Source organism: Macaca nemestrina, chromosome 20 (genome assembly GCF_043159975.1).
Source record: "Macaca nemestrina isolate mMacNem1 chromosome 20, mMacNem.hap1, whole genome shotgun sequence".
Taxonomy (NCBI): domain Eukaryota; kingdom Metazoa; phylum Chordata; class Mammalia; order Primates; family Cercopithecidae; genus Macaca; species Macaca nemestrina.
Genome location: NC_092144.1, coordinates 45,714,212 through 45,738,447, shown reverse-complemented (window position 1 = coordinate 45,738,447; position 24,236 = coordinate 45,714,212). Strand labels below are relative to the sequence as shown.

The following is a 24,236-nucleotide window of genomic DNA, read 5'->3' as shown; positions in this document are numbered from 1 at the left end:
AGATCTTTGTGCATTGTCCCTGTGTTGAAATGCAAATAGGACTTCCTTGGAACCAAATCTTTTGTATCCCAGACTTCTTGTTTCAACAAAGTAAGATGGTCGATACAGTGCCCAAATAGAGTAAGTCTAAGTGATTTATATGACATTTTCTGTTTAATTAAAGGTGGTTCTCTGCAAAGAGGAATCACATTTATGATTTTTTATATTTATGTATTTTTACCTGATCAAAAAAAGGACTTTTCTACATTCTCATCAGAAGTGTTTAATAGACTAGAAATCCTTTGATCCAACAGATTTGGGACTGGTAATAGATCTGTTAGTCATTAAAAAAAAATGGGTCATATATTTTATGTACATACCATGAAAGTATTATTTTAACTTAGAACATTCAAATGTATGTCTGTTTGCCAGTATTTTTGATAGTGTCCAAGTCTTCCTTTCCATTGTCTCATTGTATTTCATTTTTCATCTAAATCACACACATAATACAAAGTCTATTATTTCCAGTTTTATTTATTTATTTTTTTTTTTAATTTTTTTTTATTTTTTTTGAGACGGAGTCTCGCTTGTCGCCCAGGCTGGAGTGTGCAGTGGCCGGATCTCAGCTCACTGCAAGCTCCGCCTCCTGGGTTTACGCCATTCTCCTGCCTCAGCCTCCCGAGTAGCTGGGACTACAGGCGCCCACCACCTCGCCCGGCTAGTTTTTTGTATTTTTAGTAGAGACGGGGTTTCACCGTGTTAGCCAGGATGGTCTCGATCTCCTGACCTCATGATCTGCCCATCTCGGCCTCCCAAAGTGCTGGGATTACAGGCTTGAGCCACCGCACCCGGCGCAGTTTTATTTATTTTTAAAGTAGAATAGGAATCAAACTTGCAGTATGAGTACAGAATACTTTTTGATTGTTATGTTTTCTTTCACTTTTTACTATTGTATTTCCTACACTTAATTTTCAACAGCTGAGATTTTTAGCAATCTGTATTTATCATCAGTTTTCTGAAGTGTTCAATTTTGTTTTCATAGAATCAGCTGTTTCCTCATTGTTATTCGTGAGTTTACACTCATGAATTTATTTAACGTTTATTAAATTAGATACTTTCAGGAAAAAAGTGAAACGCACCTAAACTTGTTTGGAACAAGCATAGTTGCCTCTTGTGAGGTGGGGTGCTTTGTCACCTGGGCCTGTGACTGTGGCTGTATCCCCAGGACATGACCAGCCACTGACCTGTCTCTGATACCCTAACCCCTTGTCTGTTGCCTCCTCTGGAGGTGAACAGTAGTAATTGCTGTCTGGCCTTGGAGAGGTAACCTGAGGGTTAAGTATATCTGACCACTTTGAACACAGCAGTTACCCTGTGTTTTGCCACTGTCTCCATCCCTGCTTCTTGCTCAGCAACTTCTTAATATGACCACCCTTGGTGGGACACCCTTAGCTTCTGTGCAGGAATCTCTTCCTTGTGATTTGGTGTATGATTTCTTCAGTATACCCAATGCTAAATACTTCGTGAGTGTTTCAAAGTTTTCCTCATAAAGGTTATCCATATATTTTAAATTTTTGTAAGTATTATGAATGAGATTTTTCCCTTCATATTTTATTGTTAAATGTATATTCAAAGGTTATTGTTGTTTGTATTTTGATTTTGATATAAAATCAAATTTTTTTGACTTTATACATTTTCTTTCTAAATTTTGTTGCCATTTATAATATTTAAACCTTTGAGTTTTCCAATTAGACAGGCATATCCTTTGGAAATAGAGTTTTACCTGTAATTCTTCTACCTCTGATTTTTTTTCCTGATTTTTAAATTGTGTTGACTAATAACTCTAATACTACATCATTAATAGTAGTGGTAATGTTAGGCAAACTGCCTTTTTGGTAAGATAATATATACTTTATCATTTAGGGAAGTATCATTACTGTTTCATTGAGCTTTTTTAAAAAAATCAGGAACATGAGGCGGGAGGATTGCTTGAGCCCACGAGTTAGAGGCGGCAGTGAGCTGTAATTGCACTGCTGCACTCCAGCCTGGGTGACAGAGGGAGACGCTGTTTCTTGGGAAAACAAATTCAGGAACAGTTCTGGTCTTTTTTTAGTTACCTTTTCAGCATCTATGGAATTGATTGTGTGATTTTTTTTTCTCCTTCATTGTGTTGATATGTTGAATTGTCTTAATAGATTTCCCCATATTGAACCATTAAAACATTCTTCTTCTTCTTTTTTTTTTTTTTGAGACGGAGTTTCGCTTTTGTTGCCCAGGCTGGAGTGCAGTGGCACGATCTTGGCTCACTGCAACCTCTGCCTCCTGGGTTCAAGCAATTCTTCTCCCAAGTAGCTCCGGGTAGCTGGGACTCAGCTCCTCTCAAGTAGCTGGGACTACAAGCGTGCGCCACCACACCCTGCTAACTTTTGTATTTTTAATAGAGACAGAGTTTCACCATATTGGCCAGGCAGGTCTCGAACTCCTGACCTCGTGATCCACCCACCTTGGCCTCCCAAAGTGTTGGGATTACAGGTGTGAGCCACTGCGCCCGGCCTAAAACGTTCTTGTAATAAACACCCCTTGGGTCTTTCAGTGTGCTGTTTTATTAAATATTTAGAATTTTTTCTTCAGTGTTTAGAAAATTAGTGTGTAGTTTTCTTTTTGTGAGCGATCTTTATTTCAGTATCACTTTATGAAAACAGTTTGGAAGTCCTGATAATTCTTAGTTGAAAAAGAATTTTGATAGCCTGTCTTTAAGCTTAAGTAAGTTTTGTAAAGCTTTATTTTTGACAAAAGGGATGGTAAGTCTCACCACATTCTCTATTTGCTCTATGGGAATTGATCTATATAAACATTTTATTAATATCTGTCTCTTCCATGGTCAGTTTTGATAAATTATATTTTTCTAAAAAATTATACATTTTGCCGGGCGCGGTGGCTCAAGCCTGTAATCCCAGCACTTTGGGAGGCCGAGACGGGTGGATCACGAGGTCAGGAGATCGAGACCATCCTGGCTAACACAGTGAAACCCCGTCTCTACTAAAAATACAAAAAAAAACTTAGCCGGGCGAGGTGGCAGGCACCTGTAGTCCCAGCTACTCGGGAGGCTGAGGCAGGAGAATGGCGTGAACCCGGGAGGCGGAGCTTGCAGTGAGCTGAGATCCGGCCACTGCACTCCAGCCTGGGTGACAGAGCGAGACTCCGTCTCAAAAAAAAAAAAAAAAAAATTATACATTTTAAGCTGGGCACGGTGGTTCATGCCTGTAATCCCAGCACTTTGGGAAGCTGAGGTGGGTAGATCATGAGGTCAAGAGTTCAAGACCAGCCTGGCTAAGATGGTGAAACCCCATCTCTACTAAAAATACAAAAATTAGCCGGGTGCGGTGGCATGCGCTTGTAATCGCAGCTACTTGAGAGGCTGAGGCAGCAGAATTGTTTGAAGGCAGTGGGGTGGGGTGGGGGTCGGCAGGCAGAGGTGGAGGTTGCAGTGAACAGAGATCACGCCACTGAACTCTAGCCTGGGTGACAGACTGAGACTCCGTTCAAAAACCACAAACCAAAAAACAAAAAAAAACAACAACAAATTATCCATTTTAGCTATGTTTTCAAATTTATTAGCATAGTCATCTGTCCTCTGTATTCATGATCATTTTTACTTTGTTCTTATTTCTATGTCTGTACTTTCTTGCTGTTTTCAATATCTTAACCACGGTTTATATTTTGTTGATTAAAAAACTGGTTTATGAGGCCAGGCGCGGTGGCTGACGCCTGTAATCCCTGCACTTTGGGAGGCCAAGACGGGTGGATCACCTGAGGTCGAGTTTTTGACCAGCCTGGCCAACATGATGAAACCCATCTCTACTAATAACGCAAAAAACTAGCTGGGCATGGCGGCACGTGCCTGTAATCCCAGCTACTCCGAAGACTGAGGCAGGAGGATCGCTTGAACCGGGAGGTGGAGGTTGCAGCAATCCAAGATCAGGCCACTGCACCCCAGCCTGGGCAACAAGAGCAAAACTCCATCTCAAAAAAAAAAATTTGTTTATGCTTTATTACTTCTATTTCTGTATTCTGATTCTGCTTTTATATTGGTTAATATTTTTCTTCTGCTTTGCTTCAGCTTAATTTTATTTTCTTTTTTTGAGTGAGACTTTTAATGATGTTTTTCACTTTTGCTGTGTTTTAGTTTTTAAATTTTCTTATAAGCACTATGGTTATATTTTATAGATACTTATATGAAAGTTTTCAAAATGTAGACTTTATTATTATTATTATTATTTTTAAAGAAACAGAGTCTTGCTCTGTCACCCAACCTAGAGTGCAGTGGCATAGACAGAGCTCACTGCAGCCTTGACCTCCTGGGCTCAAGCACTTCTCCTACCTTAGTCTCCCAAGTAGCTGGGACTATAGCACACCACCGCGCCCAGCTAATTTTTTTTTTTTATTTTTATTTTTTTTTAATTTTATTTATTTTTATTTTATTTTTTATTTTATTTTATTTTATTTTATTTTATTTTATTTTATTTTTTTTTTTTTTTTTGAGACGGAGTCTCGCTCTGTCGCCCAGGCTGGAGTGCAGTGGCCGGATCTCAGCTCACTGCAAGCTCCGCCTCCCGGGTTTACGCCATTCTCCTGCCTCAGCCTCCCGAGTAGCTGGGACTACAGGCGCCCGCCACCTCACCCGGCTATTTTTTTGTATTTTTTAGTAGAGACGGGGTTTCACCATGTTAGCCAGGATGGTCTCGATCTCCTGACCTTGCGATCCGCCCGTCTCGGCCTCCCAAAGTGCTGGGATTACAGGCTTGAGCCACCGTGCCCGGCCCCAGCTAATTTTTTAATTTATTTTTTTTAGAGATGAGGTCTTGCCATGTTGCCCTGACTGGTCTCAAACTCCTGGGCTGAAGAAATCCTCCTGCCTTAGCCTCCTAAAGTACTGGGATTACAGGTGTGAGCCACCGCACCTGGCCTCCCATGACTTTCAAAAAAACTAAAATACAGCCAGGTGCCCTGGCTCATGCCTGTAATCCCAGCACTTTGGGAGGCGGAGGCGGGAGGATCAGTCAGGAGTTTGAGATCAGCCTGGTCAACATGGTGAAACCCTGTCTCTACTAAAAATACAAAATACCAAAAAAAAAAAAAAAAAAAAAAAAGCCAGGTGTGGTGGTACACATCTGTAATCCCAGCTACTCGGGAGGCTGAGGCAGGAGAATCACTTGAGCCCAGAGGGAGAGGCTGCAGTGAGTGAGCCGAGGTCACACCACTGCATTCCAGCCTGGGTGACAGAGGGAGACTCCATCTCAAAAAACAAACAAACAAAAACAAAAATACTGTTTCAGATCTTATTTTCCTGTGGACCTAAGAGTTATTTAATATAGACTTTTGAATTTTCAGGTAGATTTTAGTTTTAGTTTTTTAAATTTTGTTATTAATTTCTAGTTTTAGTAGAAAATGTCTATATGATTTCAACTTTTTTTTTTTTTTGGCTAACTCCTAGTTGTGTTTCTAGATTTCAACTTTTTAATAGAGACCACATTGCCATAATTGAAAACCTCATCCTGTTTCTCTCTCATACACAACTCATTCAGCACGTAGATTTTCCTCTGGCTGTTCCTGTTGCTGGCTTGCTATCCTCTGGCCTACATCTGATGTGACGTTTCTTAGCAAGTCCTTCACATTCAGATGACTGCAGCATTTGAACATGCACATTACTTTTGTCCACATTACTGAGTTACAAGCATATCCTATCTTTTTGTGCCATGAATTTCATAAGAACTTCAATAAGATACAGATGTGTTTTCCTGTCTAAAAAATCACTGATACACGTTTCCTTTTTTTTTTTTTTTTTTTTTTGAGACGGAGTCTCGCTCTGTCGCCCAGGCTGGAGTGCTGTGGCCTGATCTCACCTCACTGCAAGCTCCACTTCCCGGGTTTACGCCATTCTCCTGCCTCAGCCTCCCGAGTAGTTGGGACTACAGGTGCCCGCCACCTCGCCCGGCTAGTTTTTTGTATTTTTTTTAGTAGAGACGGGGTTTCACTGTGTTAGCCAGGCTGGTCTCGATCTCCTGACCTCGTGATCCGCCCGTCTCGGCCTCCCAAAGTGCTGGGATTACAGGCGTGAGCCACCGGGCCCGGCCTACACATTTCCTAAAAGTACAGGAATGGCCTTGACTATGAGGGAATGGAAAGGACAAAACTTGAGCAATGGGAGGAAAGAACAAAACCAGTTGAACATTTGGCAAATGAATGAGTAAGAGAATAAGTTGAAGGAGAGATTGAGTAGGTAGAACTCCTCAATACCTTTGCTATGGTGTAGAGACAAAGAAAAAGTTACCCAGAGCTATGTGAAGGAGCAAATGGGCAGTGTACTGCATAGGTAAGGGCATAAGCGGTGGCGGATGCGTAGGAATATATAGCCACCTATTTCCATTCTTGTATTTAGCTGGGCTACCTTGGATGAATAAAGAGAATATTTAATCATTGTAGTAAGGCATGAGAGACTAGAGGCAGAGAGATACATTTAGAACAAGTATATAGCTATGGGAATTAAATGAGTAAAACCTATTATATGCTTAGCATTTATTACTTAATGTAGAGTTAACTAGGGATTGTTTCTGTCCTTGAGGAGATTTATAGGTAAGAATAAACAGTATGACAATTGGAGAAGTTAATAAATATATAATTTTTAAATTGAGAGCTATTATAAAGGCAAGGAATAGAGAATAGCAACATGGATTTAGGTACTATCAATAGGGTCAACCTTAAAGGAAATGACTTTTACTCTAAGATCTCAGGATGAAAGGAGCCAGCGATGCAAAGAGCCCAGTCAGGAGATTTGTGGGAGATGGAACAGACTGTGAAGAGTCCTAAGAGATGGAAGTAAGTTAGGACATGTGAGGTCTACAAGGAGACCTCTCCAGGGAGCAGTAAAGGGGATACTGGGTTGAGATCATATGATGTAGGTAAGCCTTCTTAACCACAGTGAGATTGAGTGGATTCTAAGAATGACGAAAGATGAAAAAAATGTAGGTATAGATTCTCAACCTCTCATCTTCATCAGAATTGTCGTGTAGAGAATATTAAATATCCTTCCAGGACTGCAGAGTCTGATCCAGGTGGTTTGGGTGGTGTCTAAACTTCAGTGTTAGTAACCAGCTACGTGGTGATTGTGATCCACACCTCAATATGAGAACCACTGACTTAAAATGTTTATTTAATCACCAATCTTGCTATATGGTATGAACTCTCATTTTTCCTGATGTTCCCTTTGGCTTTTTTTTTTCTTCCAAATTGTATAACCAATTTTAGAGTTTGGTTGAGGATTACTTTTGTTGTCTTTTATTTCTACGTTAGAAATGTTGCTTCTTTTAGTGAAAGAAAACAGCATGTGTTTGCTTTCTTGTTTCATTTTAGATTTGGAGACCAAGTATGAAACCAAGAAGTTATCTTTAGAAAATGACATTTATGAAATAAATTTATCCCCGTGGAAGATAATGGAAAGAATTAAAAACCGTGGCCTTAAGGGTCTCATTTTAAAACATGATTGGGAATCCACAGGAAAAATGGAAGGACAGGAGAGACCCCAAGAAGGATACTTCAGTAGTGTGAAAATGCCATCTGAAAAGGTGTCCTCTTACCAGAAACGCACATCTGTTACTTCACATCAGAGACTTCATTTTGTCCATAAACCCTATGAATGTAAGGAATGTGGGAAGGCGTTCAGAGTGCGCCAACAGCTTACTTTTCATCACAGAATTCATACTGGTGAAAAACCCTATGAATGTAAGGAGTGTGGGATGGCCTTCAGACAGACTGCACACCTTACTCGACATCAGAGACTTCATTCTGGTGAAAAACTCTATGAATGTAAGGAATGTGGGGAAGCTTTCATATGTGGTGCAGATCTTAGAGTACATCAGAAAATGCATATTGGTGAGAAGCCCTATGAATGTAAAGAATGTGGGAAGGCTTTTAGGGTACGAGGACAACTTACTCTGCATCAGAGGATTCATACTGGTGAGAAACCCTATGTGTGTAAAGAGTGTGGAAAGGCCTTTAGACAGTATGCACACCTGACTCGGCATCAGAAGCTTAATAGTGCTGACAGGCTCTATGAGTGCAAAGAATGTGGGAAGGCGTTTTTGTGTGGCTCTGGTCTTAGAGTACATCACAAACTTCATACTGGTGAGAAACCCTATGAATGTAAGGAATGTGGAAAGGCCTTTAGAGTGCGGCAACAGCTAACACTGCATCAGAGAATTCACACTGGTGAGAAGCCCTATGAATGTAAGGAATGTGGGAAGACCTTCAGCCGTGGTTATCATCTTATTCTCCATCACAGAATTCATACTGGTGAAAAACCTTATGAATGTAAGGAATGCTGGAAAGCCTTTAGTCGCTACTCACAACTTATTTCACATCAGAGTATTCATATTGGTGTTAAGCCCTATGACTGTAAGGAATGCGGGAAGGCCTTTAGACTACTTTCACAGCTCACACAGCATCAGAGTATTCATATTGGTGAGAAACCCTATAAATGTAAGGAATGTGGCAAGGCCTTTAGATTGCGCCAAAAACTTACTCTACATCAGAGCATTCATACTGGTGAAAAACCCTTTGAGTGTAAGGAGTGTAGGAAGGCCTTTAGGCTTAATTCATCCCTTATTCAACATCTGAGAATTCATTCTGGTGAGAAACCCTATGAATGCAAGGAATGTAAGAAGGCCTTTAGGCAACATTCACACCTTACTCATCATCTGAAAATTCATAATGTAAAAATCTAAGAAAGTCTTTTCAACTTCTGTGTAATAGAACATTCTATGAATGTAGTAATTAATCTCTTTTGCTCCATACATGCAACTGACTTGGCATTAGAGATTTTATATCATTAAAAGAGTGTGATAATGTATTGTATTCCGTCATCACTCAAACCTGAAACTTCAGCACATTTGTTCTAAAAACGAATCCTGTTATAAGAATGAGAAAGATACCGTCATCCCTATCCCATCACTTTGTGTCATACTGGACAAGAAGCTTAACTGCTGTGTGCTTTAATTTTTTAATTTATGAAATGGTCATATAAGAGTGCAGCAATTTGACACTCTTTCAATCAAGAGGTGGAATTTACATCCCTCTGTTGTATATAGGCAGACTCTGTGACTGCTTCGCCCCATAGAATATGGTAGATGTACTGCTGTGCTGGTTTCTTGACTCAGACTTTACTGGTAGAGTTACTTCATCTCATGAAATGAGAGAACTGTCATGTTACAGAGTCTGGCTACTGTGCTGAAGAGACCACATGAAGAGGCCCTGAAACTACATAGAGAGGGAGAGGCACCTGCTGAACCCTGTCTTCTTGACATCTGCCAAGATACCAGACATTTGAGTGAAATTTTGGATCCACCAGACCAGCCACCAGCTAAATGCCACTGAGTGACTTGGTAACATCAACTGATGCCACGTAGAATGGAAGAATTGACCAGCTGAGCCCCTGCCCAAATTTCTGACCCACAAAAACATGAGATATAATAAAATGGTTGTCATTTTAAGCCACTAAACTTTCTTTTATTATCATATTTAATATTTCTTTGTAGATAAATCATACTAAAGGCTATGGGCATAATGAATATAGAAATGCCTTCTACCAACATTTATCCTTCATTGAACTTGAGATATCTTACTCTCATTAAAATATTGAAAGTAAGGAATTCCTTTCCAATTTGTTCATTAAAAAACAGATATCCTAGACCAGGTGAGGTGGCCCATGCCTGTAAATCCAGCACTTTGGGAGGCCAAGTAAGGAGGACTGCTTGAGGCCAGAAGTTCGAGACCAGTCTGGGCAACATCGTGAGACCCTGTCTCTACCAAAAAAACTTTAAAAATTAGCTGGGCATGGTGGTGCATGCCTGTAGTCCTAGCTACTTGGGAGGCTGAGGTGGGAGGATCACTTGAACCCAAGAGTTGAGGCTTCAGTGAGCTGTGATTGTACCACTACACTCAAGCTTGAGTCACACAGCAAGACCCTATCTCAAAAAAAAAAAAAAAAAAAATCTACAATCAGCATTCTCTGGCTCCAGTCAATATTAAAAATTGACAAAGGATAACATGAAACTTTGGAAATCAAAAATCACCTTATTATAAAGCTCCATTAATTTTTTTTTAATTACTTCATTGTAGTTTTTAAAAATGCTAAATTGTCCTATATTTGGCCAATGGCAATCCCCTCAAATTGACTCCTGTGTCCTTTTATCATGAGCACTCCAACCTTTCAGCTTTTTTTTTTTTTCCTGAACCAAATGCATTGATGAGTTATGGAGCATACTTAGAGCATTATTAACAAAGGAAAAGAATAGAATATTTACCTTGCCTATCCTTTACGGACTATATTTCAAGACAACCAAAAGTTGGTGAAGGAAAGTTGTTTATTATTAGAGAATTCCAACTGGTTAAAATGTCAAAGGAGGTAGGGCGCGGTGGCTCACGCCTGTAATCCCAGCACTTTGGGAGGCTGAGGCAGGCGGCTCACAAGGTCAGGAGATGGAGACCATCCTGGCTAAGATGGTGAAACCCCGTCTCTACTAAAAATACAAAAAATTAGCCGGGCGTGGCGGTGGGCGCCTGTAGTCCCAGATACTTAGGAGGCTGAGGCAGGAGAATGGCCTGAACCTGGGAGGCGGAGCTTGCAGTGAGCCAAGATCGTGCTGCTGCACTCCAGCCTGGGCGACAGAGTGAGACTCCGTCTCAAAAAAAAAAAAAAAAAGATCAAATGAATGACAGACTTTGAAAATGACACTCTTTAATTTTGCAAAATCATGGATTTTCATGGTGATAGCAATGGATGTGAAAATGATGAGGTGAAAAATGGATAGGAAGCTTATAATGCATGGAGCAGAATGACAGGACACTAATCTATATTAACATCTAAATGAGATCAGCTAGATGCACTTGATATGATGAAATGGATGCACACTGTGGACACCTGTGAAGTTTTCTTGGCACCCCCCCAAAACTGAGAAGTACAAGTTAGTCTCCAAACCTAATTACCAGTTTACAGGAAACATGGGGAATAAAAGAACAAATTAACAACACAAAGAAGCAAACAACCAATGCAAAATTTGGGAAATTCTGCAGAAGTAATGGCCTATTTTTTTAACGAATACATGTCAAAAAAAAAAAAAAGACAAAAATGGAATCCTACACATTAAAGGAGACTTAAGAAACGTACCTTCAAATACAGTGTATGGAGCATTTTAGGATCCTTGTGTTAAAATGCTGCGCTTGGGATTTGTTTTAATCAATCATGGTGAGACAGGCAGACATGGAAATGATTGTCATGAAGGAAGAAGTTTATACACAGATCCCAGAAACAGGAGGCGTGGCATGGCATGCAAGGTCACCTAAAGAAGCACCCGGGTGTAGGCCAGGCGTGGGGGCTCACGCCTGTAATCCCAGCACTTTGGGAGGCCTAGGCGGGTGGATCATGAGGTCAGATCATCGAGACCATCCTGGCTAACACGGTGAAACCCCGTCTCTACTAAAAATACAAAAAATTAGCCGGGCGTGGTAGTGGGCGCCTGTAGTCCCAGCTACTTGGGAGGCTGAGGCGGGAGAATGGCATGAACCCGGGAGGTAGAACTTGCAGTGAGCTAAGATCGCGCCACTACACTCCAGCCTGGGTGACAGAGCGAGACACCGTCTCAAAAAAAAAAAAAAAAAAAAAAAAAAGGGGAAGTACCCAGGTGTATCAGGAGGCAGACGGGGTGAGGGCAGAGCATGGCCCAGAGCTTTTACTGGGGGTTTTCATGGGAAGGAATGGACAAGGCAGGGGTAGGCACACTGGTAAGCTTAGGATTGGATAGTTTGAGTAATTTTGTTGGTCTCTGGGCTCTAGGGGTGTTTCCTAGTTGTCTAGTTAGGGCAGGGGAATATTGAATTGGTATATGAGAGTTTGATGGAGATAGTTGGGCGTATGGGCTCTGGATTGGTTGGTCTGTATATGAAAGGCATGATTGCAAGTAGAATTTATCATCTGTGCAATAGCTTGCCCTGGGAGGGGCAGTCTCTCCAGGATTAAGGCCCCAAGTGGCCAGAGCATCAAGAATACAGAGAATAAAGAAAACATAGTCAATACAAGATTTGAAGGAATAAAATGTCTCTAGATATTGTACAAATGTAAACATGGATTGGTTACTAAATGATACTAAGTAATTTATTGTTCATATGTCAGGCATGACTATGGCATTGTGGGTATATATGTGTGAGTCCTTAAGTGTTAGAGATTCATACTGAGGTATTTGAGGCTGAAATGTCATGCCTATGATTTACTTTTAAATACTTAAGAAAAACAAAAGGTGGGAGGGATATATGAAATAAGATTAGCAAAAAGTTGGTAAATGTTTAATCTGGGTCATTTGGTACACAGGGTTCATTGTGCTGTTCTTACTATCTTTACATATATTTTAAATTTCCATCATGAAGTTTTTTAAGGTAGAAAATCAAGTTTGGGTCAGGCGTGGTGGCTCATGCCTGTAATCGCAGTACTTTGGGAGGCCGAGGTGGGTGGATCATTTGAGGTCAGGAAATCGAGACCATCCTGGCCAACATAGTGAAACTCCATCTCTAGTAAAAATTAGCTGGACATGGTGTCCTGTAGTCCCAGCTACTTGGGAGGCTGAGGCAGGAGAATCGCTTGAACCTGGGAGGTGAAGGTTGCAGTGAGCTGAGATTGCACCACTGCACTCCAGCCTGGTGACAGAGCAAGACTCCATCTCAAAAAAGAAAAAAGAAAATCAAGTCTGAAATTGTAGACTGTTTAGTGATGAATGATCACGTGTTGCCTACAGATAACTTGGGGGAAATCACCAACCAAAGCTCTACTTGGTAGAAAATTTAAAGCAATGCATTTAGAAAATCTGGATTGAGAAATAAGTATTTGTCTTGTTCACCACTCTGTTCACACACCTATGGTACCTATCACATAATAGGCAATTTATAAATGTGGTGGGAAAAAATAAGGATTAACTTAAGCCAGAAATGTTTTAAAACTAAGGTGAATAATGGCAAGTTGTTCATATGATCAAATAAATTAATGGAATAGTTAATAAAATAATAGACTAAGGATATTCTCTTTGAAAATAACATTAATATAAAATTGGCATTTATTGAGGGAAAAACATGACTCAACTTTATGTACGGAAAAGGTGAAATAGCTACATAATGAGATTTTTAAAAATTAAGTTACGTATTACTATATACGTATATTTATACATATATTTCAGTGTTTCTGTATTACTATATACATATATTTCAATATGTTGCAAGCTAGAGAAATCGAAATGATTACAGTTGACTCCAGATACCAAAAAAACCCTGAACTAATCCATAAATAAAGGGGAAAAAGTACAGTTATGATCTTGTTTTTTAAAAACTAGAATCTATAGATTTACAGGCAGTAAAAAGCTTTAAAAAATATATAACCCGGCCTGGCGTGGTGGCTCACGCCTGTAATCCCAGCACTTTGGGAGGCCGAGTGGGCGGATCACGAGGTCAGGAGATCGAGACCATCCTGGCTAACACAGTGAAACCCCGTCTCTACTAAAAATACAAAAAATTAGCCAGGCGTAGTGGCGGGCGCCTGTAGTCCCAGCTACTGGGGAGGCTGAGGCAAGAGAGTGGCGTGAACCCAGGAGGCGGAGCTTGCAGCAAGCTGAGATTGGGCCACTGTACTCCAGCCTGGACGACTGAGCACTGAGCGAGACTCCGTCTCAAAAAAAAAAAAAAAAAAAAAAAGAATATATAACCCATAACAAAATCTTACTAGATCATTCTGTAAGGCAACTATCCCAATGTAGGTAGATGAGGATAAATACCTCCTAAAAAGCAAAATGTGGGCCAATTTTACTTAAGATACATGCAAACATTGGCAAAACAGTATCAGTAAATTGAACTCAATAGTCTATAAACAATTATAAAACATAAAATGATTTACTAGGAATACCCTGGGGCCTGGCCTGTTCTCATTTAAATATGTATCCAGATTGTAGGTTTCCTGACTTGAACAATGCAACAGTGTTATAAAAAATGACATGATTCAGTCACAGTATCTTTTAGATGGTTTCTATTCTCATTTATCTTAGTTTCATTGACTTTACAAAAGGAATGAACAATACATATAAAAATAGGAATTCAACACAAAAATTATTACCTCTTTTTTTAGTCTGTTTTGTGTTACTATAAAAGAATACTGGCTGGGCATGATGGCTCATGCCTGTAATCCCAGCACTTTGGGAGGCTGAGGCGGGTGGATCACTTGAGGTTAGGAGTTTGAGATCAGCCTGGCCAACATGGCGAAACCCCATCTCTACTAAAGATACAAAATTAGCCAGGCGTGGTGGCGCATGCCTGAAATCCCAGCTACTCGGGAGGCTGAGACAGGAGAATTGCTTGAACCTGGGAGGTGGAGGTTGCAGTGAGCTGAGATTGCACCACTGCACTCCAGCCTGGGCAACAGGAGCGAAACTGCATCTCAAGAAGAAAAAAAAAGAAGAATACCACAGACTGGGTAATTTACAATGGACAGAAATTGACTCACAGTTCTGAAGGGTAGGAATTCCAAGATTAAAAGGCTGGCATCTGATAAGGACCTTCTTGCTCCATCATCTTATGGCAGAAGGGCAGAGAGGGCAAGAGAGAGAGAGAGGGCAAGAGGGAGCCCAACTCATCTTTTGATAAGGAACCCACTCCTGTGATAATGGCATTAATCCATTCATGAAAGCAGAGTCCTCATGGCCCAAGCACTTCTTAAAGGTCCCACCTCTTAATACTATTGCACTGGGGATCAAGTTTCTCCCTAAAACTTGGGGGTGAACACTGGGGGACACATTCAAATATAACATGCCTTCTCTGGCCTCCCAAATTCATGTTCTCACATGCAAAATACATACACCCCATTCTGATTGCCCCAAAGTCTCCTCTTTCCAGCACAAACTCAAAAGTTCAGTCTCAGCTAGATCAGATATGGTGAGACAAGGCATGATTTATCCTCAGGCAAATTTTCCTCCAGCTGTTAGTCTATGAAATCAAGCAAGATATTTACTCCCAAAACACAACGGTGGGACAGGCATAGCCTAGACATTCCTATTCTGAAAGAAATAGGGAAGAAAAAGGGGATAACTGGTCCCAAGTAAGTCCAAAACCCAACAGTGCAAACAACTAACTCCTTTTTTGAGATAGTCTCACTCTGTCACCCAGGCTAGAGTACAATGCCATGATCTCAGCCCACTGCAACCTCTGTCTCCACGTTCAAGCGATTCTCCTGCCTCAGCCTCCCGAGTAGTCGGGATTACAGGCATCTGCCACCATGCCCAGCTGATTTTTGTATTTTTAGTAGAGATGGGATTTTGCCATGTTGGCCAGGCTGGTCTTGAATTCCTGACCTCAGGTGATCCGCCTGCGTTGGCCTTCCAAAATGCTGGGATTACAGGCATGAGCCACCGTGCCCGGCCAAACAACATTAACTCTTAAGGCTCCAGAAGACTCTTCCTTAACTATGTGACCTACTTGGACACACTGGGGTGGGTCCTTGCCCCCATGGCTTTGCTGGGCTCATGCCACACAGCATCTGTCACAGGTTGGAGTTTCACACTGGCAGGTCTTCAGTTCTGGGGTCTTGGGGATGGCCTCACTCCATTAGGCACTGTCCTAGTGGGGAGTCTCTGCAGTGGTTCCATGGACAAGTCTGACTGGGCCCCCACGCTACCCAAGGCATCCTTTGAAATCGAAGTGAAGGAAGCCATGCCCCCATGACTCTTGCATTCTGCACTCCTGCCAAATTAACACCACATGGATACTGCCACCACAAGCTTACAGTTTATGCCCAGTGGCAGGTTGAGCCACACCTGAGCCAGCAGGAACCAATGGCTGGGGCAGCCAAGGGGCACGCTACTGGCATGTGGGAAGCAGAGTCATGAGGCAGCATGAGCCAGTGAATGCTGTCTGTGATGGAAGGGGCAGCCTCAAAGAGTTTTGAGGCTTCGGGGTCATTCTCCCACCGTCTTGATAGCTCCTGGGTTCCTTCTATTTATTTATTTATTTATTTATTTATTTATTTTTGAGACGGAGTCTAGCTCTGTCACCCAGGCTGGAGCGCAGTGGCCGGATCTCAGCTCACTGCAAGCTCCGCCTCCCGGGTTCACGCCATTCTCCTGCCTCAGCCTCCCGAAACAAACAGAAAAATATTGACTCATGGTTCTGGAGGCTGAGAAGCCCAAGATTGACAGGCTGACATCTTATGAGTGCCCTCTTACTGTGTCATCTCATGGCAGAAGGGCAGAGAGGGGGTGAGAGAGACAGCAAGCCAGCAAAAGGGGCCAAACTCACCCTTTATGAGAAACCCACTCATGTGATAACAAACCCATTCCTGTGGTAACAGCATTAATCCATTCATGAGGGCAGAACCCTCATGGCCTAATCACCTCTTAACAGTCCCACCTCTTAATACTGTTGCATTAGGGATCAAGTTTCTCCCAAAAACTTGAAAATGAACTTTGGGGGATACATTCAAACCACAGCACCTTCCACAAAATAAAAGTAAGTATTACCATAACTCCTTATTTTTAATCAAATCTCTATAATGTCACTCTGTTCATAGATTAAGATTTGTACCTCCAAGTCCAGTTTGCTCAGATTGGGCAGATGTCATTGATTAGTCATTAATCATCTAGAATAATAAATCTTTCCCACCCAAGATTTCAGATTGCTTTTAATTTGTAAACAGTAAAATGTAACATGAGGAAGACTATTTTAAGTGCTATAGTAAAATTAGGTTTTGCTAATAGGACAGTGTGTTTCTCCTCTTAGGTAACATTTTCACATTAACAGAGGTCTTCTGGAGACAGTACATTTACTCAGAATTTCTGAAAAGTTGTTCCACAGAACACTAGTACTTAATCCTACTTGAAGGAAATGATTTTGTGAAACGTGTGAGAGCTCTGTATACTATATTTCTTGGGGGAAAAAGTCATATTAAGTGCCTATCAAAATGAAAGAAAATGGAGTTTTATTTTCTCTAACTCAGTGTAATTCAGACTTCACCATAGAACTCCCATTCCCAATACCTATTGCAGATGTGATTCTACTTTGGCAGATGCTGCCATAACCAAAAGGACTTCAAAGATGAAAATGTCAGCATTATGGCAGATGTATGGTTACTTGTATGGTGAGGAAAGCAACTCCCATCATGCTTTGTAACCAACTGCTTGCTTTTTTTTGAATGATACTTTTCAATAGAATAGAAAGTCCACTGGCCCTATCTTTTATATTTACACTATATGTATTTAAACTTTCTTATTGATCAATATTTAGGTGAGAAGCAATTTCTTGCTGTGAAAAATACCTTATTGAACAGGTCTGTGTTTATTACTGTACATAAGCAAGAGTTTCTCTAAGGTATTTATCAAAAGTAGAATTGCTCAGTCATAGTTAATATTTATTTTCAACCTCACTAGATACTGTCATAGAAGTAGAAAGCATCAGTATGCTCCCAGTTCACAATCCCTTCAACCAGTGAAATATGTTTTCCTTATATCCTTACTTCTGGTATGCATAGTAATATTTTCCTGGTTAATAGTGAGTTGGGCATCTTTTCACATCTGCATATTGGCTCAACACTGTAACTTGCCAATTTATGTCTTTGCCTGTTCCTTTAAAAAAGCTTTTAAAATATAAGAATTATAGGATTCTTAAAAAATAAAATTCTAGATAGTAGTCCTTTATTATAAATGGACTTACCTTCTCCCATATTGTTTTTATGTTGATACTGTCATATGAATACGTTAAATGTGGATACAGTCATAGCTTTCATTATTACCTAATAATCTTTTAAATTTTATTTTTTACTAGACTGTTGGTTTTCTTTTTTTTTTTTTTTTTTTTTTTTGAGACGGAGTCTGGCTCTGTCGCCCAGGCTGGAGTGCAGTGGCCGGATCTCAGCTCACTGCAAGCTCCGCCTCCCGGGTTTACGCCATTCTCCTGCCTCAGCCTCCTGTGTAGCTGGGACTACAGGCGCCCGCCACCTCGCCCGGCTAGTTTTTCGTATTTTTTTTAGTAGAGACGGGGTTTCACCGTGTTAGCCAGGATGGTCTCGATCTCCTGACCTCGCGATCCGCCCGTCTCGGCCTCCCAAAGTGCTAGGATTACAGGCTTGAGCCACCGCGCCCGGCCCGACTGTTGGTTTTCTAGGCAATCAGGTGTGTCAAGTTCAAATAGATATAATTTTGGTTTTATCCTAAATATTTATAGTGATTATTTTTAAAATTATTGTTATTGTAATAGAGTCTCCAGAACAAGGTTTAGTATTCATGGTGATAGCAGGCATCTGTTCATTTTCTCCAATTTAATGAAAATTACTTGGTGTAATGTTTACTCTAGGTCTGAGATAAATAGATTTTGTTGTGGCTCAGTTGTCTCAGTTCCTGTTTAACTTTTTTTTTTTTTTTTTTTTTTTTTTAGAAATATCTGCTAAATATAGTCAGATGCCTTTTTGGCTCATTGATACGATGTTTTTCTCCTTGAGTTTGTTAATGTGACAAGTTGTACTGTAGTCATTAAGGCAGGTATGTAAGAATGAACAAGAATGTTCATTCATGTATGTTAGAATGAGCAAGAATGAACAAATAGACCAATGGAACAAAATGAAGAGCCCTGAAATATCTCTCTTTGTATATATATATGTGGTTGTCTAATTTCTGATAAAGTTTCCTCGGCCATGTGGTTGGGAAATGGTGGTCTTTTCAATAAAAAGCACTGGATCAGTTGTGTATCTGTTCTGATAAAAAAATTCATCTTGACCCTTACCTCACAATACATAAATCAATTCCAGATGCATGAGTGATCTAATCGTAAAAGGGAAAGCAAGAAGGGCTTCAGGAGAAAATGTAGAATATCTTTCTAGCATTGGAGAAGCAACACGATTCTTTTTTCTTTTTTTTTTTTTTGAGAAATTTTGAGAAAAAAGCCAAATTTTAAATGATGATATTAAATTGTTTAAAAAACCGGCCGGGCGTGGTGGCTCATGGCTGTAATCCCAGCACTTTGGGAGGCTGAGGTGGGTGGATCACCTGAGGTCAGGAGTTCGAGACCAGCTTGGCTAACATGGTGAAACCCTGTCTCTACTAAAAATACCAAAAAAAAGAAAAAAAAAAAATTAGCCAGGCACGGTGGCACACACCTGTAGCATTCCCAGCTACTTGGGAAGCTGAGGCAGGAGAATTGCTTGAACCTAGGAGGCAGAGGTTACAGTGAGTTGAGATCACACCATTACACTCCAGCCTGGGTGACAAGAGCAAAACTTCGTCTCCAAAAATAAAAATAAAAAATTGTTTTTAAAAAACCAAGTGTGTTGGATATCAGTTGTTGTTGTTGTTTTGTCATAAGTATTCTACTGTGCCCCAGGCTCTTTTTTGTGCTACAGAGGCTGGAAGCCTCAGCACTACAGTTTTTAGACCCTCTTGCCTCTAGAATTCCAGATGTGATCTATGTTCTTCCAGTGAGATAAACTCATGCAAGATTAGGAAGACAGAAGAAAGCAGAAAGCAACAGCTTTCTCCTTCTCCTTCACCAGTGCTGATGGTATGAGGTTTTGCAGCAGATTCTGATAGTGCCTTTGTCATGAAGGTATTTAACAAAAGTTGAGGTCATAAATTATACGATATTACCACAAATGATTAAAACACAAGGTTTGGTACATGTTGGGCCACTTTCAAAATATGCAAATTTAATGTAAATTACATTCACAAGATATAGTTTTGGAATAAATGAAGGCTCCAGAAATATGTTGAGAAATAACATGGATTTAATTCCTGGTGAGGCACCTTTAGTTTTTATGATTTCAAAGTTAGTAAAATCATATATATATGTGTGTGTGTGTGTGTGTGTGTGTGTGTATATATATATACACACACAAATATAAATATGAAAAAAATTGAGTAGTTGGAATTACAGATGTGCCTCACCATGCCTGGCTAATTTTTGTACTTTTTTGTAGAGTCAGCTGTTACCCAGGCTGGTCTTAAACTCCTGGGCTCAAGCCATTCACCTACCTCATCCTCCCAAAGTTCTGGGATTACAGGCTTGAGCCACCGTGCCTGTCCATGACCTGTTAATAAGAACAACAAAAAGGTTATAATGACAGGTTTTAGATGTACAATGGAAGGGTTTTTGGAAAGGACACTGCTCTGTGTCAAATGATGGAGCATTTGACACGTGGGTTTTTTTTTTTTTCTACTAAGAGAAACTGCAGATGTCTGAGAGGCAACTGAAAATATTAATAGTACAGATTTAGATACTAAGAAAAGAAATGAAACTCTCTGAAAGAAACACTCTTATTCTGCATGATTATGATGAATTGAAGATTCAAACCGCTTTTTTCAAACTGAACAATACGAGAAAAGAAACAATCTGAAGAAAATCCTATTTCAGAAGGTCAGTGAGCATGATATTGGTCTAAGCGCGCCATCATTTGACACAGAGCAGGGCCCTTTCCAAAAATCCCTCCATTGTACTTCAGTGAAGTCAGGCGTTAATTCTCTGGTGCTGTTGGACAAGGAAAATGACCCACAGTTAGTTATGTTCACCAGCAGTCTCCTCACCAGAGAGGGTGTGAAGAATTTAGCCCCTAGTGTCAGAAGGCCTCAAAACTTAGTCAAAACAAGGCCAGGTGCAGTGGCTCAAGCCTGTAATCCCAGCACTTTGGGAGGCCAAGGCAGGCGGATCACTTGAGGCCAGGAGTTCGAGACCAGCCTGGCCAATGTGGTGAAACCCTGTCTCTACTAAAAATACAAAAAATTAGCTGGGCGTGGTGGTGGGCACCTGTAATCTCAGCTACTCAGGAGGCTGAGGCAGGAGAATCCTTTGAACTTGGGAGGCTGAGGTTGCAGTGAGACAGTATGGTGCCACCACACTCCAGGCAGGGTGACAGAGTGAGACTTTGTTTAAAAAAAAAAAAGTCAAAACAGAAAGAGAATATGGAGGAGATGTTTTAATAATTCTTTTTATTGCTTTTTTTTAATGGAGTGTTGATTTTCTTACATAAATTTAATTGTAAACAGGTACATAGGACTGTGATTTTGAATTTAAAAAATACTTTGGGACTTCAGCCTTCTTAGTAGTTTTGTTTGTTTGTTTGTTTTTGATACGGAGTCTTGCTCTGTCGCCCAGGCTGGAGTTCAGTGACACGATCTTGGCTCACTGCAACCTCCATCTCCCAGGTTCAAGCGATTTTCCTGCCTCAGCCTCCGAGTAGCTGGGACAACAGGTGTGCGCCACCATGCCCGGCTAAATTTTTTTGTATTTTTAGTAGAGACGAGGTTTCACCATGTTGGCCAGGCTGGTCTCTAACGCCTGATGTCAGGTGATCCACCTGCCTCGGCCTCCCAAACCGTGCCTGCCGCCTTCTTAGGGTTATATAGTAGCTCAGATTTTTCATTTATCTCCTATTTCATGCATATACTATTCTTTGCAAAATGAAACAAGATTGCCTAGGCATTTTCAAATATCTTCTAAAGTTTTATATTCTTAAGGAAAGAACAAAGTATTTCATGTATTAACTAATATATCAAAGAATTTGGGGTACAGACGATGCCTCAGGGTGGTCCCTGGTGGGCTTATCCCATTTCTTTCCTGAAGGAACGCAGGGCAGGACAAATTCAATCTTATCTGAGACCTCTCCAGTTAGTCTTTTTCTTTTGGAATGGAGTTCTGCTCTTGTTGCCCAAGCTTGGGTGCAATGGCGCATCTCAGCTTAATGCAACCTCCGCTACCCGGGTTCAAGCGATTCTCCTGCCTCAGCCTCCCGAGTAGCTGGGATTACAGGCGCGCGCGACCACGCTCGGCTAATTTTTTGTATTTCTAGTAGAACGACACATTCACAATTGCAGGAGATACGAGACAGAGAGAGAGAGAAAGGGAGAGAAAGGGAGAGCGCAGTGAGCACGAGCGACCTTTCTGGGTCTAGGTCCTGCTCCAGGTTCTGGTGGGCTTTGAGAGTATTTTCATTACATGCCTGATGTGTGCCCACACCTTGCTTGGGTGTATGCAGTGAGTAACTGCTAGGTGTTTAGTACACGTATTAGGCACCTGCTGGTGCCAAAACTTCTTTCTAAATCCTCCGCAGCTGAGCCTGGTGCCTCACGCCTGTAGTCCCAGCACTTTGGGAGGCTCAGGCGGGAGGATCTTTTAAGCCCAGGAGTTCGACACCGGCTTGGGTAACATCGGGAGCTCTGGTCTCTATAAAAATTTTTAAAATTAGTTGGGCGTGGTGGCGCGCGCCTGCAGTCCCAGCTACTCTGGAGGCTCAGGTGGGAGGGTAGCTTGAGCCCGGAGGTCGAGGCTGCAGTGAGCTGTAACTAATCACGCCACTGCACTCCAGCCTGGGCGACAGAGCGAGACCCTGCCTCAAGAAAAAAATAAATAAATAAAGTATTCCTCAGCGACAAAAACAAACGCAAGCCCGAGCTCGCCTCAGCCCCAGGCAGCCTGGAAAGCCCTCCTGCCCCGAGCGTCCAGAGCTCCAGCGCCCGCGCATGCGCACTCCGCGCAGCCTGTCGGGGCTGGAACCAGTCCCTCCCATCGGCGGACTACATTTCCCACAGGCCTCCGCGCGCAGTTCTTTCCGGCTTCCCTGCTGGTGTCGGCTCCGAGAGGTGAGTTGGTCGCGTGCACCCAGGCAATGGGCGCGGGGGCGGCGCGGGGGCGGCGCGGGGGCGGCGCGGACCTCTGTGTGAGCCAGGAGGCCGTAGCTGTGGAGTTTGTGCCGCTGACTGGGCGCCGGGTGCCCTGTTGCGTCCTCTGCCTTACCGCTTCAGAGCCGCGCAGGTCCAGCGGCCCGGAATGGCTCCGAGTTAGATGCAGGAACCCCGGAGTGAATGAAGGCCCCCAAACAAAAAGACGCAGTCTGAAGAAGGACTGCAGATTGCACAGCTTTACCCGAGCTCCCTCCCATGGAAACTGCGGGGAACTCGGAGACAGATTCCAGCCCCTTCTTCGTGTACCTGGCCTTTCTCTCTGATACGGGAAAGGGTCAGCTTTATTCCAGGCTCCCTGTTATTTCCATCGGGTTTTGCGCGCAGTAGACGGAGGGAGCAAGTGCGCTAGCGGGGGTGTGTCCTGATCAGCCAAGGCCGGCTGCAGGAAAGGCCTGGGGTCTCAAGATTCCCGTCTCCTTTCCCAATCCTGCTGTTCTTTAGGAAGGCAGCGGGGAGAGGAGGAAATTATTGCTGTTGCATATACACAAGTCAACATCCAGATGAGTGTTTCCTTTTTGTTCCATGAAGTGTAATCTTTATTTTTCTGGGCGTGGGGACATTTGCTTTCCTCTTCTGTGAAGGGGTGAAAATCAGCTCGGACTGAACAATGAAGCAGCTCTGTCATTAATCAGGCTAGGAAGGAAGAGACAGATAACGCCAGTTGCAAAATTAATAGAAAACATGATTTCTTCCCAGATGGTGCAGTAGTTGTAAAATGGCATAATGACTCCCTCTTTGAGAGATTACAGTTTTCTTACCAGTGATGTTCTAGACTTGCTTTGCTGTTTTCATTCTATTACTGGGGATACCCTCTTGATTACACTCATGATTGCATTCAATATCTCATTAATTCCTGCCTTTCATAATCTCACCTTGGAAACAACAGCCATTCCAGATCGCAGCTGTCATTAGATCCTCCTTAGAATCCTTCAGCTGGAACTCAACCGTTTACAAAAAGAGCTTTTCCCCTCTCTCTCGTCCATTCTATTCCAGCCCTTCCTGTGGAATTTTCTCCCTTTCTACCAGTCAATAGATACGATTTTGTCGGACTATGCGGGCTTGTTCCCGTTAATCTTCGGCTGGTTAGGCTTTAACTCCTGAAATGTCCTGTCCACTGACCTGGTGCTTTGTCCTTCCTTCCCAGTGAATGATGGGGTGATCAGGGTAGATTCCAACTTCCTACCCCTTTCCAGTAGGTTTTTGTTTTGTTTTGTTTTGTTTTTGAGATGGACTCTGGGTCTGTTTTTTGAGACGGAGTCTGGGTGTGTTACTCAGGCTGGAGTGCAGTGACAGGATGGGCTCACTGCAACCTCCGCCTCCTGGGTTCAAGGGATTCTCCTGCCTCAGCCTCTCCAGTAGCTAGGATTACAGGGATGAGTCACCGCGCCCGGCTTCCAGTAGGTATTGAGTGAGCATTTGGCAGTAATTTAGTTTCTCTTATGAGCTGCCTCTTTCTAATCA

General features: G+C 41.9%; 2 protein-coding genes across 9 annotated transcripts in view; both read left to right on the top strand.

Annotated features, from left to right (window-relative positions):
- LOC105495466 (ZFP82 zinc finger protein) overlaps positions 1-10,742 on the top strand; it is a 28,102-nt gene extending 17,360 nt beyond the window's left edge. For 5 of the 6 annotated variants that reach the window (XM_011765073.3, XM_011765075.3, XM_071086453.1 and 2 more), the window contains one exon: positions 7,390-10,742. In XM_011765073.3, the coding sequence (XP_011763375.2) occupies positions 7,390-8,759 (1,370 nt within the window). In that variant the 3' untranslated portion in view covers positions 8,760-10,742. Of the gene's footprint in view, positions 1-3; positions 121-7,389 lie in introns of those variants that run through there. The other variant, XM_024797177.2, reaches the window with a different exon arrangement.
- Positions 1-24,236, top strand: part of LOC105495467 (ZFP14 zinc finger protein) — a 182,257-nt gene that overhangs the window by 118,269 nt on the left and 39,752 nt on the right. Inside the window, exon 1 of one of the 3 annotated variants that reach the window (XM_011765077.3) lies at positions 22,622-22,673. The exons of the other annotated variants lie outside the window; for them this stretch is intronic. The gene's annotated coding sequence lies outside the window, so the exon portion shown is untranslated. Of the gene's footprint in view, positions 1-22,621; positions 22,674-24,236 lie in introns of those variants that run through there. 3 annotated transcript variants of the gene reach the window in all.